The following is a 13,950-nucleotide window of genomic DNA, read 5'->3' on the forward strand; positions in this document are numbered from 1 at the left end:
TCCCACCAGAAACCAACTCAATCATTTTCACATCTACACACGTTTTCATCATATTCACTATCATCTTTTTATTATTTTATATTTTTATTTTTCTGGCATCATGTGAACTTCCAACAGCTTCTCTCTGTTCCCCCCCCCCCCTCTTATATTCTCAATCTTTCATATAACTCCATAAGCTTCTTCCATTTATTCCTTGCTTCTATTTCCTGAAATTGTTCTACTCACTCATCTAAAATCAACACCAGGTATGGGTAATATCTTCTCAATCTCACTTTCACTCGATACAATCATTACCCGTTGCTGGGATTGTGCTGCTAGACAGGCAAGTTATATATGCAACCTCGAAGATAACCTCCACGCTTTAAAAAATGAAGTGGAAGAATTGAAGGCGACCATGAGGGATCTGACAAGCAGGGTCAGGGCAGCGGAACATGAGCAGCAACTTAAGCGGCTACCCCAAGTTGATTTTTGGCTTCAGAGGGCTGATTGTGTGGTACCCGATGCTGATCAACTGATTGTCCAAGGTCCTCAGCATGTTGAAAAGTTATGTATGGGAGGTTGTTGTTCCAGGCATCCCAGGTCCACCCACAAGTTCGGGACGCAAATCGCCAGAATACTCCAAGAGGTGAAACACCTGAAGGAGAATGGAGATTTCAGTGATGTGGCCTGCAAGCCACCAATTCCTTCCGCAACTAAACGACCTTCTGAGCCAACTGTGGGTTTAGAGGCCAATTTCAATGAGGTTTGGAACTGTCTTCAAAAGGAACATGTGGGAATTATTGGCATATATGGTTTAGGAGGAGTTGGCAAGACAGCCCTCCTAAACCAAATCAATAACAAATTCCATGATATGTGCCATGATTACCATGTCATTTGGGCAGTTGCATCGCAAGATCGGCCAATTGAGAAAGTTCAGGACCAGGTTGCCAAAAGAATAGGCTGTTAAGCATTGGCCTGCAATGCAACAAACTTCCAGCAGCAGCATGACTGTTTGAAGATTGAACCAGAAGCTACTTTCTTTTGTTTAAATTTTGTATTTTTTGTGATGTTAACAAGTTGGCAAGTTGCTTGATATTTAATGATAGTACTTTTAGATTTGAAAATGATGGATGTAATAGCTGATTTATTTTCAGCTTTTGACTTGTATTATTTTAGTTGGCAACTTGCCAAATTTGGTGGGAGTAGTTACGTTTAGGTAACTACTTGCTTTTGTAACTCTTATATATTTTGTAATGGAAATGAAAGCAATGGACTTTCTTATTCGGTCATTTTTTTTCTTTTAGCTTGTCAAATTGTTTTGCTTGCTGTTTTTCATGAGCTTATGCTCTTTGTTGTTCATTGTTGCTGCTGTCTTTTTCTAACAAATGGTAATCAGAGCCTCTTGTCTTTGAGGACCTCTGTTGTTTAAGTTTTTTTTTGTTTCAAAATAAACTCAAAAATCGTGTTTGTCAAACTAGTTTCAGCAACATGAGCTTTGCACCTCCTCCACCACCAGTTTTTGCTGGAGAAAACTACCACATTTGGGTAGTTAAAATGAAAACTTACCTCCAAGCACTTGATCTGTGGAGTGCAGTTGAAAATGACGTCGAACCACCACCATTGAGAGCAAATCCAACCATTGCTCAGATCAGGCAACATGGTGAGGAGCGAGCCAAGAAGCATAAAGCCATGGCCTGCCTACAGAATGGAGTGTCTGATGTGATTTTTACTCGCATCATGGCTTGTGACTCACCCAAACAAGCATGGGATAGGCTGAAAGAGGAATTTATGGGATCAGACAAGACCAGACAGCAACAAGTCATCAACCTGAGAAGGGAATTTGAAAATTTGAAGATGAAGGAGTCAGAAACTATCAAGCAATATTCTGATAGGATTATGGCTACTGTCAATAATATTAGACTCCTTGGAGAAGATTTCAGTGACAGTAGGGTTGTTGAGAAGGTTATTACCACCTTACCTGAAAGGTTTGAGTCAAAAATCTCCTCATTGGAGGACTCGAGAGATCTCACAACCATTTCTTTGTCTGAGTTGGTTAACTAACTCTATGCACTTGAGCAGAGAAGAGCAAGTAGGCAGGAGGAGAGTCCTGAAGGTGCCTTTCAAGCAAAGGTCAGAGAAGGCTCCAGCTCAAGTCAGAAAGCTAAGAAGCCTTGGTTTGAAAAGAGGGAAAGATCAAAGAAAGATACCGGTAGAAGGAGGTTTCCACCATGCGTTCACTGCAAGAAGACTAATCATTTGGAGAAGTATTGCTGGACCAGACCAGACATACAGTGCAAAAGCTGTAAGAAGTATGGCCATCATGAGAAAATCTGTAGAAGTCATGAGAAGGCACAAGCACAACCAGTACAAGCCAAGTCTGCCGAGGATGTCCAAGCTCAGGAGGAGCATGTATTTACAGCTTCATGTTTTGCAGCTAACAGCAAGAGCAGTTGGCTTGTGGATAGTGGCTGCTCACATCACATGGCATCAGATGAGAGCCTTTTCAAGAACCTTGACAGGAGCTATGTCTCGAAGGTCAGGATAGGCAATGGCAACTTGATTGAAGCAAAAGGCAGAGGTGATGTGGTGATTCACACTGGTTCAGGTAACAAAATCATTTCTGATGTGCTCTATGTGCCAGAAATAGACCAAAATTTACTCAGTGTAGGCCAGCTAGTCAAGAAAGGCTTTTCACTAGTTTTCAAGAATGATTCTTGTGTTATAAGTGATGCTCATGGTAGGGAGATTGTCTCAGCACCTATGGGAGACAAATGTTTTATGCTGGATGTGAGTCAGCTTGAGAAAAGTGCCTATACAAGCTCAGTTGACAATACTGATCTTTGGCACAAGAGGTTTGGCCATGTTAACCTCAAATCACTTGATTTGCTGCACAAAATGAACATGACAGAGGACATGGTGAAGGTTAGTGCAAGTGAAGGTGTTTGTGAGGTGTGTCAGCTTGGCAAACAAGCCAGGTTGCCCTTTTCAGCTAACCAAGCATGGAGGGCTCGAGAAAGACTTGAGTTGGTGCACTCAGATGTCTGTGGACCAATGAAGACCCCTTCACTAAATGGCAGTAAGTATTTTATACTGTTTATTGATGATCTGACCAGATTTTGCTGGGTTTATTTCATGAAACAGAAGTCAGAAGTGTTTGAAGTTTTTGGAAAGTTCAAGGCATTGGCAGAAAATCAAACAGGCTGCAGGATTAAGACTTTGAGGACAGACAATGGTTCTGAATACTTGTCTGAAAGATTTCAGAAGCTATGTGAGCAGGCTGGGATTCATCATCAGTTAACCACAGTGTACACTCCTCAGCAAAATAGAGTGTGTGAGAGGAAGAACAGAACAGTGATGAACATGACCAGGTGTTTGTTGTTTCAAAGCAAGCTTCCAAGCATTTTTTGGGCTGAAGGTGTCAACACCTCAGTGTACCTGCTCAATAGGCTGCCAACACATGCTGTGAATGATAAAACTCCTTTTGAAGCACGGTATGATCTTAAACCAACATTTTCCCATTTAAAAGTATTTGGTTGCATGTGTTTTGTACTTGTCCCTGCAGAAAGAAGAACCAAGCTCGAGAAGAGGTCAGTTCCTGGTATATTTGTTGGCTATGAGTCGCAAGAAGGGCTACAGAGTATTTGATCCCTCAACCAAGAAGATTTTGGTAAGCAGGGATGTCAAATTTGATGAAGGAAGGTTTTGGAGTCTAGATGGCTCTAACACAAGTCAGTTTGAAGAAGAGCAGATTGACAGCAATCTGGAATTGGCAGAAAATGAAGTCAGTAATGCCAATGTAGATGATGCTCCTGTGAGAGGGACCAGGTCTATTGCTGATATCTACCAAAGATGCAATGTGGCCATTGTTGAGCCTTCAAGCTATGAAGAAGCTGCACGAAGCAAGAGCTGGAAGAAGGCTATGGAGGCTGAAATCGACATGATCCATAAGAATGACACTTGGGATCTGGTAGACAGACCTGATCAGAAGAAGGTCATAGGTGTCAAGTGGGTTTTCAGGACCAAATTCAATGCTGATGGCTCTTTGAACAAACACAAGGCAAGGCTTGTGGTGAAAGGGTACAATCAACAGTTTGGCATTGATTTTGAGGAGACATTTGCTCTAGTAGAAAGACTGGACACCATAAAGCTCCTGTTTGCTTTGGCTGCACAAAAACAGTGGAAGGTCCATCAGCTTGATGTCAAGTCAGCTTTCCTGAATGGCTTCCTTAAAGAGGAAATTTATGTTGAACAGCCTGATGGATTTAAAGTCCAAGGAAAGGAGGACAAGGTTTACAAGCTGAAGAAGGCACTCTATGGACTAAAACAGGCTCCTCGAGCCTGGTATGACAGGATAGATGCTTACCTGTCTAGGCTCAATTTCGAGAAAAGTTTGAGTGAGCCAACTTTGTTTATAAAGAAGTCCAAAGATGAGACTTTGCTGATTGTCTCAATATATGTGGATGATCTATTAGTGACTGGAAGCAGGGTCGATTTGATTCAGGAGTTCAAGAAGAATATGCAAGACATGTTTGACATGATGACTTGGGAATCATGACTTACTTCCTTGGTATGGAAGTAGACCATCGATCAAGGCATTTTATCACAAACATGTATTTGCCTTGAAAATTCTCACTAAGTTTCATATGGAAAACTGCAAACCAGTGAGCACACCATTAGCTGTGGGAGAGAAACTAAGCAGCTTTGGAAATGAAGAAAAGGTAGATGAAAAGGAGTATAGAAGCTTGATTGGTTGTTTACTTTACTTGACAGCAACCAGACCTGATCTTATGCATTCAGTAAGTCTATTGTCTAGATTCATGCACAGCTGCAATACAACTCATTTGAAAGCAGCAAAGAGAATACTCAGGTATGTCAAAGGTACTTTGAAGTTTGGTGTAATGTTCAAGAAAGGAAGTGAGCTGAAATTAACTGGCTACTCAGATAGTGACTGGGGTGGATCAGTTGATGATATGAGAAGTACTTCAGGCTACTTCTTTACACTTGGTTCGGGAGTTTTCAGTTGGAGTTCAAAGAAGCAACAAACTGTTGCTCGATCTCATCTTTGAAGCCGAATACATAGCAAAGAATTGCGAAGATGAATCAAGCCATTTGGCTTAGGAAGTTGCTATGTGATTTGAATGAAGAACGACTTGAGCCAACTGAAATTATGGTGGATAACCGGTCGCGATTGCCATCTCCAAAATCCTGCTTTTCATGGCAAAACCAAACATTTTAAGCTCAAGTTTTACTTTGTTCGAGAAGTTGTTCAATCCAAAGAAGTGTGTCTAACACATTGCACTCACAAGATCAATTGGCGACATTTTGACAAAGCCTCTCGGCACAATCAAGTTTGAATTTCTAAGGGATTCAATCGGTGTTTGTTGCCTACTGATCCAAGGAGGAGTGTTAAGCATTGGCACGCAATGCAACAAACTTCCAGCAGATGACATGACTGTTTGAAGATTGAACCGAAGCTACTTTCTTTTGTTTAAATTTTGTATTTTTGTGATGTTAACAAGTTGGTAAGTTGCTTGATATTTAATGATAGTACTTTTAGATTTGAAAATGATGGATGTAATAGTGATTTATTTTCACTTTTGACTTGTATTATTTTAGTTGGCAACTTGCCAAATTTGGTGGGAGTAGTTACGTTTAGGTAACTACTTGCTTTTGTAACTCTTATATATTTTGTAATGGAAATGAAAGCAATGGACTTTCTTATTCGGTCATTTTTTTCTTTTAGCTTGTCAAATTGTTTTGCTTCTTTGTTTTTCATGAGCTTATGCTCTTTGTTGTTCATTATTCTTCTTTGTCTTTTTCTAACATAGGCTTCTTGGCCGAGGGTCGAAATCTATTGAAGAGAAAGTCAAGACATCTTCAAGGTATTATATAAAAGAAGTTTGCATTGTTGTTGGATGATATATGGAATGGTTTGATCTCACAAGAGTGGGTACCTCTTCCAACACAAGAAAATGGCTCTAAAGTCATTTTCACAACTCGTCAAATCTTGACGTGTCTTGTCAAATGCAACCGAACATGGATAATAATATCGAGTGGAATGTTTACCACCGGAGAAGCTTTCAAACTGTTCAAGGAGAAGGTTGGATCGAAACCCTTCAAATGCATCCAGATATTTGCAAGTTAATCAAGCGGTGGTTGAAGAGTGTGCAAGACTACCTCTCGCTCTCATTACAATTGGGCGAGCGATGGCATCCAAGAAGACCCTCGAGAATGGGAATATGCTATTGAAGCTTTAAGGCAATCGTGACTACGCTTTCCCAAGGGTAGGGAAAGAGATGTATCCCAAGTTAAAATTCGATTATATTTGTTTAGGCGATGAAAAAGTGAAATCTTGTTTCTTGTATTGTTCTTTATATCCAGAAGATGAACTCATCCAAAAAGATGAACTAATACATTGTTGGATCGGGGATGGAATTTTGGACAAACATACCAATTTGAGCAATGCCAGAAACCAGGGACATTTCATTGTAGGTTCGCTTCTTGAGGCATGCTTATTGGAGAAAGGGCCTAATAATAATGGTGTAAAGATGCACGATGTGATTCGTGACATGGCTTTGTGGATTGGTGGTGAATCTAAGAAATTTTTTGTAAAATCAGGTGTTCAGTTAAAGGAACTACCGGAAGCTGATAAGTGGGAAGAGGTTATAAGAATGTCGTTGATGGATAATCAAATTGAAAATCTGACTGAGATATTAGGATGCCCCAATCTCCAAACTTTATTTCTTGGGAGGAATCGTTTGAGGGTGATCATCAATGATTTCTTTAATTTCATGCCGATGCTAAGGGTTCTAGACCTGTCCTACAATAGCATTTGGAAGAATTGTCAGTTGGAGTTGCAAAGTTGGTTTCACTAGAACATCTCAATCTGTCATTTTCAGGAATAAGAAAGCTGCCAGCCGAATTGAAGGCCCTAAAAAAGCTGAAATATTTGAATCTGGAGGTGACAGTCCATCTAGAAATGATCCCACAACAACTTATATCTAGTTTCTCTAAGCTGCAAGTACTGAAAATGGAGGGATGTGGCTATGGATGTTCATTGGTTTTGGAGGAAATGGAGCATTTAAAATATTTGAATGTGTTGACTCTTACTTTTAGAAGCGCTTCAGAGTTGGAAAAAACTTTGGGGTTCAACAAGTTCTTTAGCCGTGCCATTGAACGTGCAACCCTTAAACATTTCAGAGATTCAAGATCATTGAATATTTTGGATTTAACAAATGTGCAGCATCTGCAGAGTTTATCACTTGAGGATCTACAAGAAGTGAAGATCGAATGTAACATAATTGAAGGTGCAGGATGCTTCCAGAGCCTTGGGTTTGTATTTCTGTTCGACTGCAATCAATTGAGGGATGCAAGTTGGCTAGTTTTTGCTCCACAATTGGAAGTATTAATGATAATTAATTGCAAAAGTTTAGAAGAAATTATTAGTGAAGAAAAACTTGGTGAAGTCACTAAGTCCAAGGCAAATACAAACTTATTTTCTAAGCTTGAGGCTTTTTATCTATATTATTTGCCAAAAATGAAGACAATATACCGCCATGCTCTGCCTTTCCCGCAACTGGAGGAAATCAGAATTCGAGAATGCCAAATATTGAAGAAGCTCCCTTTGAACTTCAATAGTGCAAAAGGACAAAGGCTCGTCATTGAAGGAAAGGAGGGATGGTGGAAAGATGTAGAATGGGAGGATGAATCCACTCGAATTACTTTTCTACCCTCTTTTAAACCTCGGTAATCTACGAAATGCTGGATATTAATTAAGGTTGAAAGCCCTGATTGTATTATAACATACCTCATTGTAAGTTTTATTTTTCCTGTCCCTAAATTACGTGCAGCTTGGTTCTTTGTTTTACTCAATTACCTTTTCATTTACATTCAACTGTATTATGAACTATTGGGTGTAAGTCTCCTCGAGGGAGTTATGGATGGGTAACGGTACAGTTGACCAATAGAGCATTCCTTGATCCAAGTTGTCGAAAGTCCTCGACAATTGTCCAATAAATATCTCGATTTCATGTTCTTTTGTCAAGTGATGTGTAACATCTCAATCTCAGCCTGGATGTTTAAGCTAAACTTGGACGAGTTACATCAATGCACAAGTTCCAGTTGTAAAGAGGAGCAAGCTGGATAAAAGGGCTCAAGCAGGAATTGTAATTGGCTATAGCACAGTTAAAAAGGGCTATAGAATCCTTGATCCATCCACAAAAGAGATACTTGTAAGCAGAGATGTCATGTTCAATGAAAAAGGATGCTGGAACTGGGAGAAAGATGAACCAGAGGCAGCAACTGAAGATCTTGCATTGGATCAAGCTGAGAATGATCAAAACACATCTGAAATGGATGTAGATGATGAACCAGTCAGAGGGACTCGATCAATGGCTGATGTTTATGAAATGACACAAGTGGCCATTGCTGAACCAAGTTGTTTTGAAGAAGCTGAAGGTCATCGAGGCTGGAAGCAAGCTATGACTGATGAAATCAGAATGATTGAGAAGAATGAAACTTGGAGTCTAGTTGAAAGACCAGCAAACAGGAAGATTATTGGTGTCAAATAGGTCTATCGAGTTAAAAACAATGCTGATGGAAGCTTGAATAAGTTAAAGGCTAGATTGGTTGTCAAAGGCTTCAGTCAAAGATATGGATCAGATTACCAGGAGACTTTTGCACCTGTGGCTAGGCTCGATACCATAAGACTGCTAGTTGCCTTAGCAGCACAATTTATGTGGAGCAACCTCAAGGTTTCAAGGTGTCTGGCAAGGAAGAGATGGTGAACAAGCTCAACAAAGCCTTGTATGGCTTGAAACAGGCACCAAGGGCCTGATATAGCAGAATAGATGGTTATTTGATTAGTATGGGATTCGAAAGGAGTCTCAGTGAGCCAACTCTCTATGTTAAATCGACCAGTGTTGAAATTCAGCTCATTGTGTCAATATATGTCGATGACTTATTGGTGACAGGAGGAGATCGAGAGATGATAATCAGCTTTAAAGCCAAAATGCAACAGCACTTTGAGATGTCTGACTTGAGAATGATGTCTTATTTCTTAGGCTTGGAAGTAACTCAAGCTGAAACTGGAATTTGGCTAAGTCAAAAGACATTTGCTATGAAGGTTCTCAACAAATTCTCAATGGAGAAATGCAAAGCAACCAGCACACTACTTGCTGTTGGAGAAAAGCTCTCGAGCCAAGATAAGTATGAAAAGGTTTGTGAAACAACCTATCGAAGTCTAGTTGGATGTTTGCTATATTTGACTGCTACTAGACCTGACATAATGTATGCTGTGAGTTTACTCTCGAGGTTCATGCATTGTTCAAATGAGAGTCACTTTAGAGCTGCAAAAAGAGTCCTAAGATACATCAAAGGAACCTTGTCCTATGGAATGTTGTACACCAAGGCAGCGAATTTGAAGCTGGTTGGTTATTGTGACAGTGATTAGGCTGGTTCATTAAATGACATGAAAAGCACTTCAGGTTATGCATTCAACCTAGGCTCTGCTATGATCTGCTGGAGCTCAAAGAAGCAAGAAGTTGTGGCTCAGTCGACTGCAGAGGCAGAATATGTGGCTGCTGCTGCAGCAGTCAATCAACCCATATGGCTTAGAAAAATTTTAGCAGACATCAACCATGAGCAAAATGAAGCAACAGAGATAATGTGTGATAACCAATCTGCTGTTGCAATTGCAAAGAATCCTGTTTTTCATGGGAGGACCAAGCATTTCAATATTAAGCTCCATGCTGTTCGAGAAATGGAGCAAGCTCATGTTATTAAATTGGTTCATTGCAGTTCTGAAGAGCAAACAACTGATATTTTGACAAAGGCACTCAGTGTTTCAAAGTTTCAACATTTGAGAGCTAAGATGAGAGTTTGCAACATGCTAACCAAGGAGGAGTGTTGAAGCATGGTCAACATGCAGCAACCAAAACAGTCGAGGCCATCACATGCAGAAGCTGCTAGTTCATCAAGCTAGCAAGCATGTTTTTGTTTTTCTTTTGTATTTTAAGTTGATGTAATGTAACTTAGTTGTATTTCAACTATGTTAGGTTTATGTTTGATGTAAAATTGATGGTGATTGAGCTGATAAATCAGCTTTGTTAATTTGTACAAGTTAATTAGTGGTAGTAGGTATGTTACTTAGTGGTAGTAGGTTGTGATTAGGTTAACCTACTGTTTTGTCAAGTTGTAAGCTTGTTTTATGTATTGGCTTCATGCCATTTTCAGTTTTTTTGAATGAATTCAATCCAAGTTTTCATCCATATGCTCTCTTTTTAGCTTTGCTTTAAATTTCTGTTTTGTTTCTCCTGCAAGTCATGATTCTTGCTGAGCAAGTTTCATTGCTGAACCTTGCTGCTTGTTGCACTAAATCCAACAGCATTGTTGTTGGATGATTTATGGGAACGATTTGATCTCACAGGAGCTGGGGTACCTCTTCCAACACAACAAAATGGCTCTAAAGTCATTTTCACAACTCGTAGTCGTGACGTGTGCTGTCAAATGCATCCGAACATGGCTAATAATATCAAAGTGGAATGTTTACCACCAGGAAAAGCTTTGAAGCTGTTCGAGGAGAAGTTTGGGTCAGAAACCCTTCAAATGCATCCAGATATTCGCAAGTTAGCTAAAGCGGTGGTTGAAGAGTGTGCAGGACTACCTCTCGCTCTCATTACAATTGGGCGAGCCATGGCATCCAAGAAGACCCCTCCAGGATGGGAATATGCTATTGAAGTTTTAAGGCAATCAGCTGCTTCTGTGTTCCCAGGGGTAGGGAAAGAGATGTATCCCAAGTTAAAATTCAGTTATGACAGTTTAACGAGTGAAAGAGTCAAATCTTGTTTCTTGTGTTGTTCTTTATATCCAGAAGATCATCCAATCCAAATAGATGAACTAATACATTGTTGGATCAGGGAAGGATTTATGGACGAGCATACTGATTTAAGCACTGCAAGAAACCAGGGACGTTTCATTATAGGTTCTCTTATTGAGGCATGCTTATTGGAGAAAGCACGTTTTAGTGATCGTGTAAGGATGCACGATATGGTTCGCGACATGGCTTTGTGGATTGTTGGTGAATTTGAGAAGGAGAAATTTTTGGTAAAATCAGGTGTTCAGTTAAAGGAACTACCGGAAGCTGAAAAATGGGAAGAGATAACAAGAATGTCGCAGATGGATAATCAAATTGAAAATCTAACTGAGATATTGGAATGTCCCAATCTCCAAACTTTTTTTCTTAGCAGCAATGATTTGAAGGTAATCATGGATGATTTATTTAATTCTATGCCGATGCTAAGGGTTCTAGACTTGTCCGACAATACAAATTTGGAAGAATTGCCGGTAGGAATTGCAAAGTTGGTTTCACTAGAACATCTCAACCTGTCATTCACAAAAATAAGAAAGTTGTCGGTGGAATTGAAGGCCCTGGAAAAGCTGAAATATTTGAATCTAGAGTGGACACGCGATCTAGAAATGATCCCACAACAACTTATATCCAGTTTCTCTAAGTTGCAAGTACTGAAAATGATGAGATGTGGCTATGGATGTTCATTGCTTTTGGAGGAACTGGAGCATTTAAAATATTTGAATGTGTTGACTTACTTTTACAAGCGCTTCGGAGTTGGAAAAAGCTTCGAGGTTCAACAAGTTCTGTAGCTGTGCCATTGAACATGTAAGCCTTCTAGATTTCAGAGATTCAAGGTCACTGAATATTTTGGCTTTAGGAAATCTGCAGAACCTATATTTTATAAAATGTACGAATTGTATGGACCTGAAAGAAGTGAAGATGGAAAGCAACATAGTTGAAGGTGCAAGATACTTCCATAGCCTTCGGTATGTAGGCCTAACCTATTGCAAACAAATGAGGGATGTGAGTTGGGTAATTTTTGCTCCACATTTGGAAAAACTACTTATACGTGGTTGTAACAGTTTAGAAGAAATTATTAGTGAGGAAAAACTTGATGAAGTCACTGAGTCGAAGGCAAATACAAACTTATTTTCTAGGCTCGAGGAGTTGGATCTATGTGTCTGCCTAAAATGAAGACAATATACTACCATGCTCTGCCTTTCCCACAACTGAAGAAAATATCAATTGTAAAATGCCCAATGCTGAAGAAGCTCCCACTAAACTCCAATAGTGCAAAAGGACAGAGGCTCATCATTAAAGGAGAGAAGGGGTGGTGGAAAGATGTAGAATGGGAGGATGAATCCACTCGAACTGCTTTTCTCCCCTCTTTCAAACCTCAATAATCTATGAAATGTTGGATATTAATTAAGGCTTAAAGCCATTATTGTATCATTGCATACCTCTCTGTAAGTTCTATTTTGCATATCTTTAAATTACATGCAATTTATAATAAAATGTTTGAATTTGAGAGTATATCATGTTGGTTTTCTCTATTTTAGCTTCTCCCAAAGATTACCTTTTGGAAAGGAGCAGATGCATTTATGGAAGGACTTGAAGTCTTTGTGTCTTGTTGTATAATTCGACCATGTGAAATTTCACCTGGTAAGATAAAACAAAGGAATTGTCTCATCTATAAATCAAACACGAAATGATATTCACATCTATCAGTAGATAACAGAATTTCTTTCCCCTTCTTCGGACCACATGCCATAAGTCAGAAACATAACCATCGTAGTTACCTTTGGTAACAGGTTCCTCTGTCAATCCAGTAGACTGCATTTCTAATATACAGACTTCAGGCTTCATTTATCAATAAGTTAGAAGGATTATCAAAGAAAGGCCACAAGACAAAGAAGGCATGCAAAGATTTAATCACTTACAGCAAACTGATTAGTTAAATCCTGATGCTTATATTTATTGGACATCTCTTCAATTGGTTCTTTGCCTTCGGACTGCTGTTGTTGTTTCCTTCACTCAGACTCATACACCTATTTCATAAGTGACACATTCAACATACATTTGTATTAACAAGTAAAAAGCACCAAGTCCCAACATTACCTCTCAATATCTTTGACCATGATCAAGATAACTGTAACCTTCATCTTTTTTTTTCTATGAAAACCAGCTTTAGTCAGCTCATCTTCATCACCATCACTTTCAGCAGCTTTACTCAACTCATCTTTAGCTGAACTTCTTCTTTCTCAAATTCTTCCAACCTTGACATTATACTGCCATGCTCTGCCTTTCGCACAGCTGAAGGAAATATCAATTGTAGAATGCCCAATGCTGAAGAAGCTCCCACTAAACTCCGATACTGCAAAAGGGCAAACGCTCATCATTTTAGAAGATGAGTAGTGGTGGAAAAATGTAGAATGAGAAAATGAATCCACTCAAATTGCTTTTCTCCTTTTCTTCATACCTCGGTAAACTACAAATGCTGTCTATTTTGTTGTCAAATAACGATAGTTATTCAAATAACAAGTAGGATTTTATTGTCATATATGTATCATTAAACATATGGTCTTGGATTTAGTTGTCTTCATCTTCCAATGCTGTCTCTTGTGTTTCCTTTTCTGATCATTGTTTAAGTGGCAATAATGGTGCTAGTATGAATGCTACTGATTCAGTCCTATCAGTAAATGAGCAAAGCTTTTTTTGGAACTCTAGCTTCCATTTGGATAAGAAAAAAGTCAAAGGCTATAGGTGCTTTAGTTCTTTACTTCTCTTTACATTCCTAGAACAGGGATTTCATTTGCTGATGAATTGCTAGGAAGGTGGCAGAGTAATGTTAAATGTTACTACCTAACATCTTACACATGCTGCTATTAGTATTCCTTTTTCTTTTTTTGATGGGATTTTAGTTCTCCTCAATAATGCAAGTTGCCAATGAGGGGAGTGGTTTCCACACAAAAGACAAGAATTTCCTTTCATCTGTCATACTCTCAGCATGCCAAACTGGAATTCAGACTTTAGAATAAAATTCAGGTTTTAAAATTGCAGATTCACTGGTTGATTGCAAGTTGCCAATGAGGGGAATGGTTTCCACACAAAAGACAAGAATT

General features: G+C 39.2%; 3 protein-coding genes and 1 long non-coding RNA gene across 5 annotated transcripts in view; 2 read left to right on the forward strand and 2 right to left on the reverse strand.

Moving 5' to 3' along the window:
• Positions 1–13,950, forward strand: part of LOC105786627 (disease resistance protein SUMM2) — a 58,739-nt gene that overhangs the window by 9,073 nt on the left and 35,716 nt on the right. The window lies entirely within an intron of this gene.
• On the forward strand, positions 19–1,268 carry LOC105774127 (probable disease resistance protein At1g61310). The gene has a single exon (XM_012596501.2). It carries the CDS (start codon positions 248–250, stop codon positions 944–946), a length of 699 nt encoding a protein of 232 aa, XP_012451955.1. The 5' UTR covers positions 19–247; the 3' UTR covers positions 947–1,268.
• Positions 11,231–13,950, reverse strand: part of LOC105774112 (uncharacterized) — a 42,341-nt gene continuing 39,621 nt past the window's right edge. The window contains exons 8-9 of the mRNA XM_052629169.1: positions 12,405–12,487; positions 11,231–11,829 (exon numbers count right to left, since the gene is read on the reverse strand). Of these exons, the coding sequence (XP_052485129.1) occupies positions 11,557–11,829; positions 12,405–12,487 (356 nt within the window). The 3' untranslated portion in view covers positions 11,231–11,556. The remainder of the gene's footprint in view (positions 11,830–12,404; positions 12,488–13,950) is intronic.
• Positions 12,494–13,667, reverse strand: LOC105774151 (uncharacterized). Its single transcript, XR_008195040.1, has 3 exons — positions 13,308–13,667; positions 12,947–13,202; positions 12,494–12,876 (listed from the first exon to the last, which is right to left on the reverse strand). It is a non-coding gene; the product is annotated as an uncharacterized LOC105774151 (long non-coding RNA).

This window comes from Gossypium raimondii, chromosome 1, assembly GCF_025698545.1.
Source record: "Gossypium raimondii isolate GPD5lz chromosome 1, ASM2569854v1, whole genome shotgun sequence".
Lineage (NCBI taxonomy): Eukaryota > Viridiplantae > Streptophyta > Magnoliopsida > Malvales > Malvaceae > Gossypium > Gossypium raimondii.

Excerpts from the sequence above, each read along its gene's own strand:
- LOC105774127 (XM_012596501.2), top strand. The coding sequence starts at position 248 with ATGGGTAATATCTTCTCAATCTCACTTTCACTCGATACAATCATTACC.